Genomic DNA, 14116 nt, shown 5'->3' with positions numbered 1-14116 from the left:
CACACACACACACTCACTCACTCACTCACTCACATATATATATATATATATATGAAAATGAATGTGTGTGTGTATGCTCACGTGGAGTCGAAAATACGTGACGTACACTTCACTGATCAAAACTCATGAGGCTAGGATGCTTCCAGCAGGAGCAGTGCTGTGTGTGCTGCCGTCAGTGTTTAGATGGGAATAAAAGCCTAAATTAAATCTGTTCATCACATAAAGTGATTGTGTCTCTTCAGAATACTTGAAACTATATGGGTTATAGTTTTGGTTGTGTTTACATTCAGATGGATGGACAAAAGTCATGAGAGAATGTTACAACCGTGCATCCCTAGATCACTGATCATCATTTTTGTTGTTTTTCTCCAGAAAAAGAAAAAGAAGCTGAAAGAACAACAGCTGATGGCAGGAGAGTGTGATTCACCGGCTCCTAGAAAGAGGAAGGCTGAGAAGATGCCCACCGAGGCTTCAGACGTGAACGGAAACACGGACACCAAGCAGATCAAGGTAACGCATTTCTTCTGATTTCAGACGGCACGTAAATCATTCATCTTTATTCTGGAGCACATGTCGTTTACTCAAATCTCCGCACAGTTGAAAAAGAAGAAAAAGGCAAACGTGGAGGACGTGATGAGCGGCGGAGAGCCTGATAAACCGTCCCCGTCGGCTGTGGTGGACTCCGACAGCGACCGGGAGAAAGTGTGTACACGCCTCGCGGCTCATTCCTCCGCTTCTGCTCACACTGAGCCGGTCTGATGATCTCTGATGAACGTGATTTATTCCTTAGGAAACTCCGGAGCAGAAAGAAGGAGCCTTTTCCAACTTCAGGATCTCCCAGAACACCATCAAACTGCTGCAGGGTAACATGGACACACATCTTGATAAATAACGCCACGCCGCTGTTTAAGGTGAACCTACCTACGTTAATGTGAAATACTTGCTTTTTCTTTTAGCCCGTGGTGTTTCATACCTCTTTGACATCCAAGTCAAGACCTTTAACTCGGTGTATGATGGGAAGGATGTCATCGGTCAGGCGAGAACCGGCACGGGGAAGACCTTCTCGTTTGCTGTTCCTCTGGTGGAGAAGCTGCAGGCAGCAGCGGACGACAGGAGAAGAGGCCGAGCCCCGACGGTAACGCCGTCATACGCTGCCTTCTGTTATACTGTGTGATGATAAACACGAGCAGTCATGTGCATGAAGCTGTAAATGAGAGCTTGAAATATGCAGTGCTGCTCAAAAGTGCTGCTGTTCTGCTTTGATCATCTTCAGTACTTACGTAAAGAGTCTTCACTTGTAGGTTAAGAATGTCTTAGTATTAGGTTTGTCTGTCTTGTCTTTTGTTTTGCTTTAAGGCTCTACATGAACTCATGATTTAAGAGCATCCAGAGAGCAAGAAAAACACATTGTCACTGATTTAATTTACTTTTGATTAGTAACCCAGAAATAGTGCGGAGTCACTGTTCACAAATCACAACAAGAAGTAAAACTTTGTTTTGTTGCGAGTTGAAGTTCATTCGCAGTCAGTTTTTGATGCCTGATTTTCAGTGAGTTTTAGAGGGGCCCTGGGAAGTGTGAGGGCCCTTAAGAGTTGACATGCAAGTTGAGTGCAAAAGTTTGCATCCCCTTTGCTTGCCTCCTTTATGCACCGGCAGTCAAAATTTTGGATGCATTGACTTTACCAAGCTCATGTGGTGCATCCTGGGATACTGAAGGATGAAGGAGTTCATGTGTGTGCTGACACACTTCATATCAAGTGTCTTTAACTACTATGTGTTGCATGTTTTACACTGTGCTTATATTCTAAAATACCTGCATGGAATTACATGGAATTACAGAAATGAATTGCACATCTGTAATTACACTGAGGACCCTACCCTTACACCTTAACCCAAACCCAAACCTAACCAGACCAACAAACCTACCTTAACCGTATCCCACCTCAATAGCAGAACAAGTGTTTTTGACCTACGACATGAATACAATAAATACATTGTACCAACCACACAATATTTTTGAGATTAGTGCATAGTAGTTAAAGACACCTAATATAGACAAGGACCAATCATTCAACAGTTTTCTGTTCCTGTGTTTGTACAGTTAATATTTGCCTACAAAACTATGGAAGCTTTTAGATCAGCAAGATTTTTTGGGGGATCTTGAGAAACTAATTCAGGTGAACGTGTCCAGTATCATGTGATGTGTGTCCACACAGGTGCTGGTTCTGACACCGACTCGTGAGCTCGCCATTCAGGTGTCCAAAGACTTCAAAGACGTCACCAAGAAGCTGTCTGTTACGTGTTTCTACGGAGGAAGCTCATACAACCCACAACGTAGGACTTTAATCGTCAGAGAGTTGTTGTTGTTGTGTTTTTTGAAACTGTAATGATCGTAACTGAATGATCAATGACAGAAAAACACGTGTAGCTCAATTTAGTTGTAACTAAGAATGGAACAAAAAATACAGCTTTCAGATGTTTTAGTAATTTGATGATTGACTTCTTGTGGCATCAGTGGAAGCAATCCGCAATGGCATCGACGTACTGGTGGGAACGCCGGGTCGAATCCGAGACCATCTGCAGAATAACAAGCTGGATCTGTCTCAGATCAAGCACGTGGTGCTGGACGAGGTGGACCAGATGCTGGACATGGGCTTCGCAGAGCAGGTGGAGGAGATCCTCTCTGTGTCCTATAAGAAGGGTAATCTAATCTAACCTCTGTTAGTCATGAAAGATGTACGTCATCTTGTCAGAAAATCACTAAACTGGATTTCTGACCTTTTCTCGTGTAGATGCAGAGGAGAAACCGCAGACGCTGCTGTTCTCAGCGACGTGTCCTGCTTGGGTTTATGAGGTGGCCAAGAAATACATGCGCTCTCAGTACATCCATGTGGATCTCATCGGGAAAAAGACCCAGAAAGCCGCCACCACAGTCGAGGTAACATCACGCATGTGCCTGCATAGGAAAAAACTATAATCGTCAGGTACATAAAAAAAAAACAAGGTTTCTGTGAGACTTTTAGCTGCAGTACCACAGAAGTCCTCCAGGGGACGCTCACGCTTCACTGCAAGAAATACATGCGCTCTCAGTACATCCATGTGGATCTCATCGGGAAAAAGACCCAGAAAGCCGCCACCACAGTCGAGGTAACATCACGCATGTGCCTGCATAGGAAAAAACTATAATCGTCAGGTACATTAAAAAAAACAAGGTTTCTGTGAGACTTTTAGCTGCAGTACCACAGAAGTCCTCCAGGGGACGCTCACGCTTCACTTCTGATTCCTGCAGGTCACAGGTACTTTAGTTTTTGCAAGGATCTGTGTACTATACAGGTGAGGACATTTGTGTCGCGCACTGCACCACCCAATTTTCGTAACCGCACATACTTTGTAGGCACAGGTCACGCATGCATACTGAAATTGTTTTGCAGTAATCAGTTTTTCCACAAAGTGGCAGCACTGTCCCGGGGCATTGCTTCAGAGTAGAAAACAAAACTAAAGAGACGGAACAACATGAAAAAGTCCCAAGTGAGGGGGTTATGAGAAAGCAACAACTGTAGTTTAAAAAGAGACTCATAACTTCTGGAGAAAATAGTGCAGCTCTCTAGAGCGCATGTGCAAATCAAACGGAGTATGCTTTGAAAGGTTGCGCGTTCAACTGTACGCATACGCTAGTGTACACATAAGAAACTCAAGTGTACTTTGGGCTTTAGATACTTGTTCTGACATCTGACAACACAACACCACACATCGATATGCTTTTTATGCTCTTGATTTATTTTCTTTTTACTTTTTTTTTTTTCACTTGAATAAGTTATAATGAAACACAAATATTAACAGACAACCTCTCAATGGTGAACTCTACAAATGATGCACATCATGCCCGTAATTGTCTGGAAACAGAAGCGCACATCACATGCGTGGCAGTGTTTTTAAGGCACTCTCTGGATTCAGTGCTGTACTTTGGCACAAAACAAAAGTACTATAGAGTCTGGAGCCATTCCAGTGATTTGTGTTCAGTTGTAAGCTGTTTTGGTCAAAATGTGGGAGGTTCTTCCAACAGCGGTTCTCAGGATGATTTTAAAGAAATATCCGGGACACTTTGCTAACTAACAATCAAAACACCTGTTAACATTGAAGTGACCAGTTGTCAATGTCAGGTCCAAAGTAGAAAAATAAAGGAAATTCTAAAATCTAGACAAATAAAACGCAGTTCGAATAACAGAACATTGTGTATAAGCATCTTATCAATTAAAGCTACCAAAAGAATTGCAAATGAATGCATAAAAACAGTTATTTGAACGTTTTAAAGGGGTCATATGATGCTGCTAAAAAGAACAATCGGTCTGAAAAGCGAGGTGTGCTGTGATTGGTCAGCTATCCAGTGCGTTGTGATTGGCCGAATACCTCAAGCGTGTGACGGAAATGTTACGCCCCTCACCATACTGTTGATGCCGTGTCCGGCCGGAGCGACGAGACATAAACATTAAAACCCATTACAAATGAGGCATTTGTTGCATCCAGTGGGGACATAATTACGGATTATAATGACTTATACTGTCTTTTTACGCGTTGCGTTGCATCGCGCCGCGTAAACATAAAACCATGTCTGCATTTGTGATCAGAGAAATGACAAACAACAAGTGTTACGCTACACTGCCCAAAACTAGCATTTGAATCATCAGTGGCAAATTCTTTAAATATAAAAAAACGTACTTACAGTCTGTGAGTCAGAACAGCCGGCATTGTAGTCTACTCTCCCAGGATCAGGAAACAGTCCTCCATAAAATGTGCTGCACACATCTGAATATTTGGGTTGAAGTGTTCTGGAACAGTGTTGTAAATACAACTTAACCACTGATTTCTAGTCGTGTCCATTTTTGGAAGACCAAACAAAGTAGTTTCGCTTTCACAACGAATCACACAGCGTCTTCACGACATTTACTACGCAACAATACTACAGTGCGAATAAAAGTTACGCCGCCTTTCTTTTCGTGAACATTTGGGCGGCATTATGCAAATCTTCCCACATAGTGAGGTAGATATGTGGGGGTGTGTTAGAACGAGCCGTTTTAGGTAGGCGTGGCTGACTCTTAACTTTTATAAAGAATATCTCTTTGGATTTGAGACTTTAGTCTTTGCAACTTTACAGATCTTCTTTATGCACCAAGAGCTTGTAACACTCCAAAGAGAAAGGAAAACTTGAAATCGCATCATATGACCCCTTTAAGTAAATCAGTCACAGCATGTCTGCAACATCACATTCAACACAATTTATCATTAAGTCCCATCATCAAAATGTTTGAAGACCGTGAATCCAAAAGCCTCTGTAAGGTCAGCTGAGGGTTTCCTCCTGTAGGTGGCATCTGCATTACATTCAATAACATTCGTGTGTTGCCATGTAATGTGATGAAGGAAAACAAACGAGTGCATAAGTCTAGAAGCAGTCAATCATTGAGTTGGATGTCTTCACCAGTTCAAGAACGACTAAAATAAGACCATCTGTATGCATTATTACGTTGGGCACAATCACACTAATATCTGTCCTGCTGTGAAACTGAGTCTGGACTCTGTGATCTGTTGGATTTCTGCTGATGTTAATATAATAAGAGAGGGCTGTCTGGACAAGATGCCAACAGATGCCTGCATTTTTTAAATCTGAAGTTATGTATTATGTAGGAGTATAATTGGTGGTAAAAGTGAGGGAAAAATTGCTTTAATTTTTCTTCAAGGTTAATCAGAGCATGTTTTTTTGATGTGCACAAGCTTTTCAGAACAAACTTTTTTCTCATTAACTTTGTGATTTGTGATTATTGGATAACACACATCCTCTGTCCCAAATACTGCTGTCATAACCATTATACCATGTATCTGAGTTGACTCTGGCCTGCTTGTTTTCTCGCACGCAGCACCTGGCGATCGCGTGTCACTGGTCTCAGCGGGCGTCTGTCATCGGTGATGTGGTTCAGGTGTACAGCGGCAGCCACGGCCGGACCATCGTCTTCTGCGAGACCAAGAGAGAGGCCACTGAGCTCTCCATGAACACATCCATCAAACAGGTGCATGACCACAGCGCTGCTCGCACATCTGCTCTGTCTCTGTACCATCAGTGTGCTTGACTCTGCTGTCTCCGCTGGTTGTGCTTCAGAGCGCGCAGACGCTGCACGGAGACATTCCTCAGAAACAGAGAGAGATCACGCTCAAGGGATTCAGGAGCGGCACGTTTGAAGTGTTGGTGGCCACTAATGTGGCGGCCCGCGGCCTGGACATCCCAGAGTTGGACCTGGTCATTCAGTGCTCTCCTCCAAACGTACGTCAGCCTGTCCCAGAGCTGTTTTGGGCTTGTTTTGCTACCCCAATGCTAGTTATTTTGTTTGTACATCTGGTAACCGGTGGTTGGTTCTTTAAAATATGTTCTGTTTTTATTAGTATTTTAGTGCATGTTTGGTTAACGGTATCCTTTGAGTCCCTGCTGTTTAGTGGTGTAACGGTACATGTATTCGTCCTGAACCGCTACGATACGGACGACTCCGTTCGGTTCATGCAGTCAGATGATGAATACAGTCATAGGTGATCAGTGCAGAAGAAGAGACGCTCTACACTAACCCAAAACAAGAACGGCGAGTTCAGATGAGCTCGAAGAAGCGCCTGCTTGTTTTAAATCGGCAGTGTGGGAAAGTTTCGGGCTATAAATCGGAACCGGTTGTTAGTTTTTGCACACAAATGTTTCGGTGGCATTTTCTTGTCCTCTTACCTCCATATAATGCAGGGTTCCTCAAATCCAGTCCAGGAGGGTTCAGCTCCAACCCTGATCAAACTCACTCACGGCAGTGACCCTCCAGAGCAAGACTGGAGGAACCCTGATATAATGCAGATTAAAGTAGTGTTTATGAGCGCAGCTGTTTTGTTTACAGCGCTAACCAAGTGAATTTGCATTTTCATTCAGCCCGTCTGCTGTTTTTGTTGTGTCTTATGTAGCATAATTTCACAAATCTAAAGTCAGACCATTCTGTTTTTGCTTTTAATCTTGAAATTATACAATCTAATTCAAATCAAAAACAACTGCTGCATGTATGTAGCACTACTGTCTGTTCAAAATAAATGAAAAAATCTCATACCGAACCGTGACTTCAGTGTACCGTTACACCCCTACTGCTGACAGGGTCTTATGTTCTCTATAGTTTAAGATCCTCTTTAAAAGTCTAAGCTAGTGTTGTGAATGCAGGATGTGGAATCATATATCCACCGGTCTGGACGGACCGGCAGAGCCGGAAGAACAGGCATCTGCATCTGTTTCTACCAGCGCAAGGAGGAGAGCCAGCTCAAGTTTGTGGAGCAGAAAGCGGTGAGACCACTATTAGAGAAGCGAATGTGGGTTAACCAGCAAACCAGAAACAAAGAGTGTGATCAGACAGAATGCTTGCTGAATTTCAAAAACAATGACAAAATTCTAAATGCTTCATTTCCCCCGTAGGCCTTGTCTAAGATATCAGTTTGAGTTTTTTTTTTTTTTAATTGTATTATTTTAATATGACAGTATTTGGAGTAGCTCTTCCAAAAATGTGAAATGTAGGGTGAATTCGGGTAAATTCTGACACTTTTATTCGAACCAATGTCCCAATAGCCCTGAATCCACCCAAAATAATGTCATTAGTGTGAATGAAGCAGTGGCATCAGTAGAACAAATTATGGTTGGTTAATACACTGCTAATGTTTCTTGTGTTCACCTGCTCCAGGGGATCACCTTCAAACGGGTCGGGGTCCCAACAGCCAACGACATCATCCAGTCCTCCAGTAAAGATGCCGTGAGGTCAGAGAGCTTCACATATGTGACCCTGGACCACAAAATCAGTCATAAGGGTCAATAATGTATTTTTGGCTATTGCTTCAAATATACCCCAGCGACTTAAGACTGGTTTCGTGCTCCAGGGTCACAAATATGACACATGCAGATGTTTTGATTTGGCGTATCCGACTGAATGTTGTGCTGTTGGCAGGTTTCTGGACTCGGTTCCAGCGGTGGCGGTGGGGTATTTCCGTGAGGCTGCGCAGGAACTCATCGAGCAGCGCGGGGCGGTGGAGGCTCTGGCAGCGGCCCTCGCTCACATATCAGGGGCCACCAGCCTGGAGCAGAGGTCCCTCATCAACTCAGACACTGTACGTCACACAAGAGCTCTGACGCTTTCAATCCGAGCCATTCCAGAACATGGAAAAACTCCTGAAACATTGAGTTTATTACACCCAAAACTGTTCGTAGTCTAACAGTGGAAGAGTCCTGCCATCATTAAATACAGTGCTTGGAATCTGTGTGAGACTCAACCGAATCTGTGTCTCGTTCTCTCAGGGGTTCACCACCATGATGATGAGCTGCTCTCAAGAAATGCACAACATCGGTTACGCCTGGCGCGGCCTGAAGGAGCAGCTCGGGGAGGAAGTCGATGAGCACATCAAACGCATGACCTTCCTCAAGGGCAAGAAGGTGCGTCTCCATTATCATTTACTGAAGCCAAGCCATTCAGGACCACACACCTTTATCATCTTGTTTGCTGAGATGTATTGACAAAACGTATGATTAGCAACTAATGACAGCAGATACGACAAAATAGCAAAAACTTAAACAATTTATATATTTGTATTTGCATGACTCTCACCAAATCTAGGTCATCTTTCTAGTTCATTTTCTGTAGGAGTTTAACTAATAAATTTTTTTCAAATGATTTTTTTTTTTTGTATTACTTTTTTTTTTTTTTTACATCTCCATTTACCAAAAAAAAAAACGCTATCCAACATCAAGTTCAAACATTGTGTAAATTGAAAAATAATAATAATTTATAAATGTAATATTTTTTTTAATCACTAGGTTCTAAATAAAAGTAAATAAAATCATATAAACTGGACTGGTCTGCAGGAACCCACACATTCATGAATGTAATTAATTCTTAATTATAATCCCATTACAGTGAATTCGTATAGAGATATTATTGCTTACAGTACTAGGATTTCTGTTAAACATAAGGGCAATTGTAAAGGTCTAAGAACAGTTATTTTACTTTGAAATAAAGACACGTACACACATTTTGATGTCTTTATGTAAAGTGAAAATAATTCCAGACAATGACAAACAATGTAAGCATCAAATGTAAGTTGTGTGCTGGGAAAAACACTCCTCACGTGTGAAACAGCTGGCGTCTCTCAAAGCAGCTGTCTTGTTGAGGGATCTGTTGAGGGATTGGAGGATCTGTTTAGGGCTTGATTTCTAATGTGTCCTGTGTGTGTGTGTTTCTCTCAGGGTGTGTGTTTCGACGTCCCGGCCAGCAAAGCGAAAGAGATGCAGGTATGACGAAGCGCTTGTGTGTTTGGAGTGGTTTGTAAAGCGACGCTCGAGGGACGTGTCTGTACACACGTCCAGCTGATCGTGAGCGTCTTCTGTGCTCTCAGGTTTCAGTAGCAGACGCTTGCTTGTGTTTGCTGACTCGGCGTGTTTCTGTGTCTCTGCAGGACAGATGGCAGGACGGCCGCCGCTGGCAGCTGAGCGTGGCCACAGAGCTCCCCGAGATGGAGCAGAGCATGCGGCCGAGCAGCGAACGGTCCTCCGGCGGGTTCGGACGAGGACGCCGCTCGTTTGGCTTCAAAGGCAATAACAGTTCGGGAGGTAGAAGAGGACGAGGAGGTGCTCAGAAACGCAGCTTCAGCCAGGCCTTCGATTACTGATGTGGACTCTGATGGTCTCAGACTGTCATTTTTACTGCCGCTTCGCTCTTTACTCGGGCGTTAAGAACCATGAAATATGCTGATTGCTTTTACTTGCAGTTGTGCTATTTATACAACCAATCCCACTGATATTAAAGTGGTCTTTAAACTACACTGCGGCTGTGTTTCATTGCTCATAAGTAGGGCTGGGAACCGAGAACCGAGAACCGGAAGCGTGAGCAATTTATACGTTTCGGTTCGAAAACGGTTCTGGTGCGACGCGTGACCAAGCGCTGTGAGCAGCCTTGTTTCCCGTAAAGGATGTCACAAACCAAATAACATTAAACGCCACCCTGCCTCTTTAATTACTGAGCACATCATTTCCAATGACGCACCGCGTCGCGTCTTTAACGGCCGAACACATCGTTTTCCACGACTGTACGCGCACTCGCGTCTTTGATTAATGTGCATGTTGTTTTGTCTGACTGTACATGTACCAGCAGCACGCAGCTTCTGCCGCCACTAAATTACATTATATTTGTCCCATATTGTCATTAATATAGGCAATTTAGGGAAATGAACAAGTGTCTTAGCCCTCAAGGGACTATTTGGCCAACCAGCTTATTCCCTGCTTGAAAAGCAAAATGTTATTGGTGTAAAAAACATCAACTTTGAAGCACATGTGATGGACTAGCATTACTCAACATTACTTACTACCTTACAGCAACACTACATTCAATGAAGGTAAAATAGTGAAAAAATAATAACAGTTAATTTAAATGGAACCGGAAAATTTCTTACGATACCCAACCCTACTCATAATGTGGTAAAACTCACTGGCTCATCTTACGGGGGCTGGAAAGACAAATCGGATTATGCGGTAACATGATTCAAATCTGCAGACTGACTGTCAGAATCAAGTGCTGCTTACACTCTGAAAAGAGAAAAGCCCGTGATTAACCTGCTCCGTTCCTCGTTAAACACACCTCATCCAGCTAATCGCGGTCTTCAGGATCATCAGAAATGGTTGGAGCCGGATTGGACCGTCGGCAGAACTGTCCCTTACATTTCTACACTCTCACACCACAGTCAATGCGCACATGAGTGATGTTCATTATTCGCCCGCAGCAGATGCAGGTGTTCTTACTGATGTCCTGCACGTCATGAATGAAGGCCACACATGGTTTAATCCAAAGCATTAACTCAAGATTTATTGAAAGATTTGGGAAACAAATAAAATGGCAGATGTCTTCTCTGGATCATTTTGCCTAATTTTTCATTATTTATTATAACTCAAAATCATTCAGGCAGAGTTTCACTGTCCATTAATTAATGTTTTTCCTTCAGTTGCACTACAAAAAAACAACAACACACACAGTAGTGTGAACCTGCTCGTTCAGTCGGTCTAGTCGTATTGAGCTGATGAGGTATTGTGCACGTTGCAGTCCGTCTGGAAGGAGTAACCTGAAAACTCCATCGTCTCGCCTGAAATCAGAGGCGTTCATGGACTTTAATAGCAAATCTCTCACATTAGCATGCGTCTAATAAGGACAGAATGATCAAATGGTTTGTTTAGTAGGACACTTTCTTATAACATAATTTTGTTCTCTAGTGTTTTACTGGATAAGAGCTGTTGAATTGTTTTTCTTACACAGGCATCCCATCCACATTGAGTTGGGTCTCCAGCCTCTGTCGCTCTCGTACGAGGGACTCCAGTGCTCCAGGTTCTTCAGATGATCCACGATCTGCAGAACGAACGCACACGGTCTTAGATCCAACACTAACCAGAAAAGAGCAGTTCAAAAGAAACTCTGGTGTTGGCTTGGCAAAGCATTAGCTGGAGCTAAGATGAGTTCACGAAGGCCATGTCTTGTGGTGTTTAAAGGGATCGTTCACCCAAAAATGGAAACGCTGTTTCTTACCCTCAAGTCGTTCCAAACCTGAATGAGTTTCTCTCTTCTGCTGAACACACAAGAGGATGTTTTGAAGAATGTACATTGAGTGAGTAAATGATGACAGAATTTTCATTTTCGGGTGAACTAAAGTGTTTTGAGTGGTTGATGGATACAGATCCATATATAAACCATGACCTGTTTTTTATTTATGCATTTTAATCCTAAAACCCAGGTAAGTTTACTCCGAGTAAATGGATAAGCTCAACTTTCGGTACCAAAAACTGAGGTAAGATTCAGGGTAAGCAACTATTTTCTGAACATAACCTGCTCCAGAGCCGTTCTAATGTCCTGTGGAACCACTCGACTTCTGCTGAGCCTCATGGCCTTGCAATCTCCAGAACAATGTCTTGATAAACTTAGTAATTAATTTGACCATAAATGATTGCTGAGACTTGTTTTTAAGTCGGAGCAGCTTCGTGCATCAGATGCTCCACCGTGTTTGTTCATCAGACCGCCGGATGAAGATGCTTTGATTGGTCTTTCCAGCTTCATGCAAGTTAAGTAAAGACTTAACTAAAAGTATTTACTTAGGATATTAAGTAAAGACAAACCACATACTGATCTCTCAGGACGCCTGAGTGAATCTTTTGGGCGTCCTGAGATCAGTATGTGGTTTGTCAAGCCAACGTAGCCGTGTCCATCAGAGATCTTACCTTCAGCACCGCTTCAGTTTGCTCGTGCTCGTCTGTTCTGTTCAGCTGCAGTCCTGCAGAGGTCACGAGTTAGTCATTTTTAAACCTCTACTAATCCGAACTATTGTGCACAGACTAGCACAAGTACCCTGTGAGCAGTAGAGGGCTGGTCTCTCCTCCTCGAGATCATCTTTTCTCAGCACTTCAGTCGTGGCACTGCCTCGATCATCTGTGAACTTCCAGAAGGCCTCTGTATGCATGCGGGAAAGATGCGACACATCCATGATGACGTGGAAGGACTTTGTATTATAGGTGGTGACCTGTCATTGGGTGGTACCTGTAAATCTCTCCAGTGGTATGCTCCTTTGCATTTGTGGCGGTGATGCTGCTTTACTGTCGGTCTCCAAACACCTTAAAGCTGAAGAGAAACATGCCATCACAAACTCGTTACTACAGGAACACAATATACATCTCTATACACTATATGTGAAATCTAGACATATGAAATAATATTCCACAAGGTTTACATGTGCAAATACCTTTGCGTCTTTTCACGGTTTTGCTGTGTGGAAGGAGAATATAAACTCTGAAAGCGTTGTGGCCTTTCTTGATGCTTTTGTCTTGGAGCTCTTTGACGTCCGTCAGGGAATTGAGCGCACATCGGAAGTTCGCTTTCCATGTCTTGGGATCGGGTTTGTCTACGCCGGGTTTGTATCGCCCTGAAATCCACGAGAGGAGTTTGCATGATCATCCAGCACCCGTTTTCAGTACATTTCAGTTGTGTTCCTGGCCAAGCTGATCATTGTTGGCATGATTTTACTTCTCCTTTAAACATGTTTGGTACAATTACAAGTGATATAGCGTTAATATTAAATGAGCTGTTCTGGTGCTCCATCTGGATGTTTCAAAGAATTTGGGCAAAATCTCAGTGTTGGACGTCTGAGACCAATGACCAGAGAAATTAAGTTCATGCACTTGCCACAATTCAAAATGTAAAAGTGTCGTTGCATTAAATATTAGAATATCAAAACAAGCCACATTTATTTTAAATAAATGCAGCACGCTTTTCAGTTAGCTTTTCAAAATAAGACAAAAGGTCTTCAACTCTTTCTGTTTGTCAAACTCTGTGGAGCGTGTTGAAAGTTAGTGTGATTCTCTTCACCTCGAGACCACACAGCTCAAAAGAAATCTTTCTGAAGGTCTGGGGAAGGCATCATATAACTGCCACACGGTTGGATACTTTGTATCTAATGAAAAGACATTTTAAATGACTTCAGTGTCTGAAGGTGTCCAGCTATTTTTGAGGCTGCTGAATATGGAATCAGTTTTTGTGGATGAGTTTTAGTTAGACTCAAAACATCAAGCTGAACTCGACGCTATAGCGAATGTGCATTCACTCAATGAAAATCCAGATTTGGACATTCATAGATCTCGTTTCTCATGGTAACCAACGCAGATGGTATCATTTGGTAACTAATGAGCAACACATATGATACTATGAATATATATATATATATATAGCACATTCATAAATGTGACCCTGGAGCACGAAACCAGTCTTAAGTCGCTGGGGTATATTTGTAGCAATAGCCAAAAATACATTGTATGGGTCAAAATTATAGATTTTTCTTTTATGTCAAAAATCATTAGGATATTAAGTAAATATCATGTTCCATGAAGATATTTTGTAAATTTCCTACTGTAAATATATCAAAACTTAATTTTTGATTAGTAATATACATTGCTAAGAACTTCATTTGGACAACTTTAAAGGCGATTTTCTCAATATTTAGATTTTTTTGCACCCTCAGATTCCAGATTTTCAAATAGTTGTATCTC

At 42.4% G+C, this 14116-nt stretch overlaps 2 protein-coding genes across 3 annotated transcripts in view; one reads left to right on the top strand and one right to left on the bottom strand.

The window, feature by feature from the left end:
• Positions 1-10249, top strand: part of LOC107725010 (nucleolar RNA helicase 2-like) — a 10629-nt gene extending 380 nt beyond the window's left edge. Inside the window, exons 2-17 of one of the 2 annotated variants that reach the window (XM_016534124.1) lie at positions 373-510; positions 598-702; positions 791-863; positions 957-1135; positions 2217-2334; positions 2516-2701; positions 2793-2869; positions 3079-3147; positions 5910-6059; positions 6149-6310; positions 7226-7345; positions 7737-7810; positions 7998-8157; positions 8345-8479; positions 9290-9334; positions 9499-10249. In XM_016534124.1, coding sequence (XP_016389610.1) covers positions 373-510; positions 598-702; positions 791-863; positions 957-1135; positions 2217-2334; positions 2516-2701; positions 2793-2869; positions 3079-3147; positions 5910-6059; positions 6149-6310; positions 7226-7345; positions 7737-7810; positions 7998-8157; positions 8345-8479; positions 9290-9334; positions 9499-9711 — 2004 coding nt within the window. In that variant the 3' untranslated portion in view covers positions 9712-10249. Of the gene's footprint in view, positions 1-372; positions 511-597; positions 703-790; positions 864-956; positions 1136-2216; positions 2335-2515; positions 2702-2792; positions 2939-3078; positions 3148-5909; positions 6060-6148; positions 6311-7225; positions 7346-7736; positions 7811-7997; positions 8158-8344; positions 8480-9289; positions 9335-9498 lie in introns of both variants that reach the window. The other variant, XM_016534125.1, reaches the window with a different exon arrangement.
• A 766-nt stretch (positions 10250-11015) lies between these two features.
• The window catches only part of LOC107725011 (interferon regulatory factor 1-like), a 4536-nt gene continuing 1435 nt past the window's right edge, over positions 11016-14116 (bottom strand). The window contains exons 3-8 of the mRNA XM_016534126.1: positions 12817-12996; positions 12615-12695; positions 12426-12527; positions 12299-12351; positions 11342-11435; positions 11016-11175 (exon numbers count right to left, since the gene is read on the bottom strand). Coding sequence (XP_016389612.1) covers positions 11096-11175; positions 11342-11435; positions 12299-12351; positions 12426-12527; positions 12615-12695; positions 12817-12996 — 590 coding nt within the window. The 3' untranslated portion in view covers positions 11016-11095. The remainder of the gene's footprint in view (positions 11176-11341; positions 11436-12298; positions 12352-12425; positions 12528-12614; positions 12696-12816; positions 12997-14116) is intronic.

The sequence above is a fragment of the Sinocyclocheilus rhinocerous genome, unplaced genomic scaffold (genome assembly GCF_001515625.1).
Source record: "Sinocyclocheilus rhinocerous isolate Xijiao unplaced genomic scaffold, SAMN03320098_v1.1 scaffold125, whole genome shotgun sequence".
NCBI lineage: Eukaryota > Metazoa > Chordata > Actinopteri > Cypriniformes > Cyprinidae > Sinocyclocheilus > Sinocyclocheilus rhinocerous.
The sequence above is the reverse complement of the archived record's forward strand: the minus strand, read 5'-3'. Positions and strand labels throughout refer to the sequence as shown.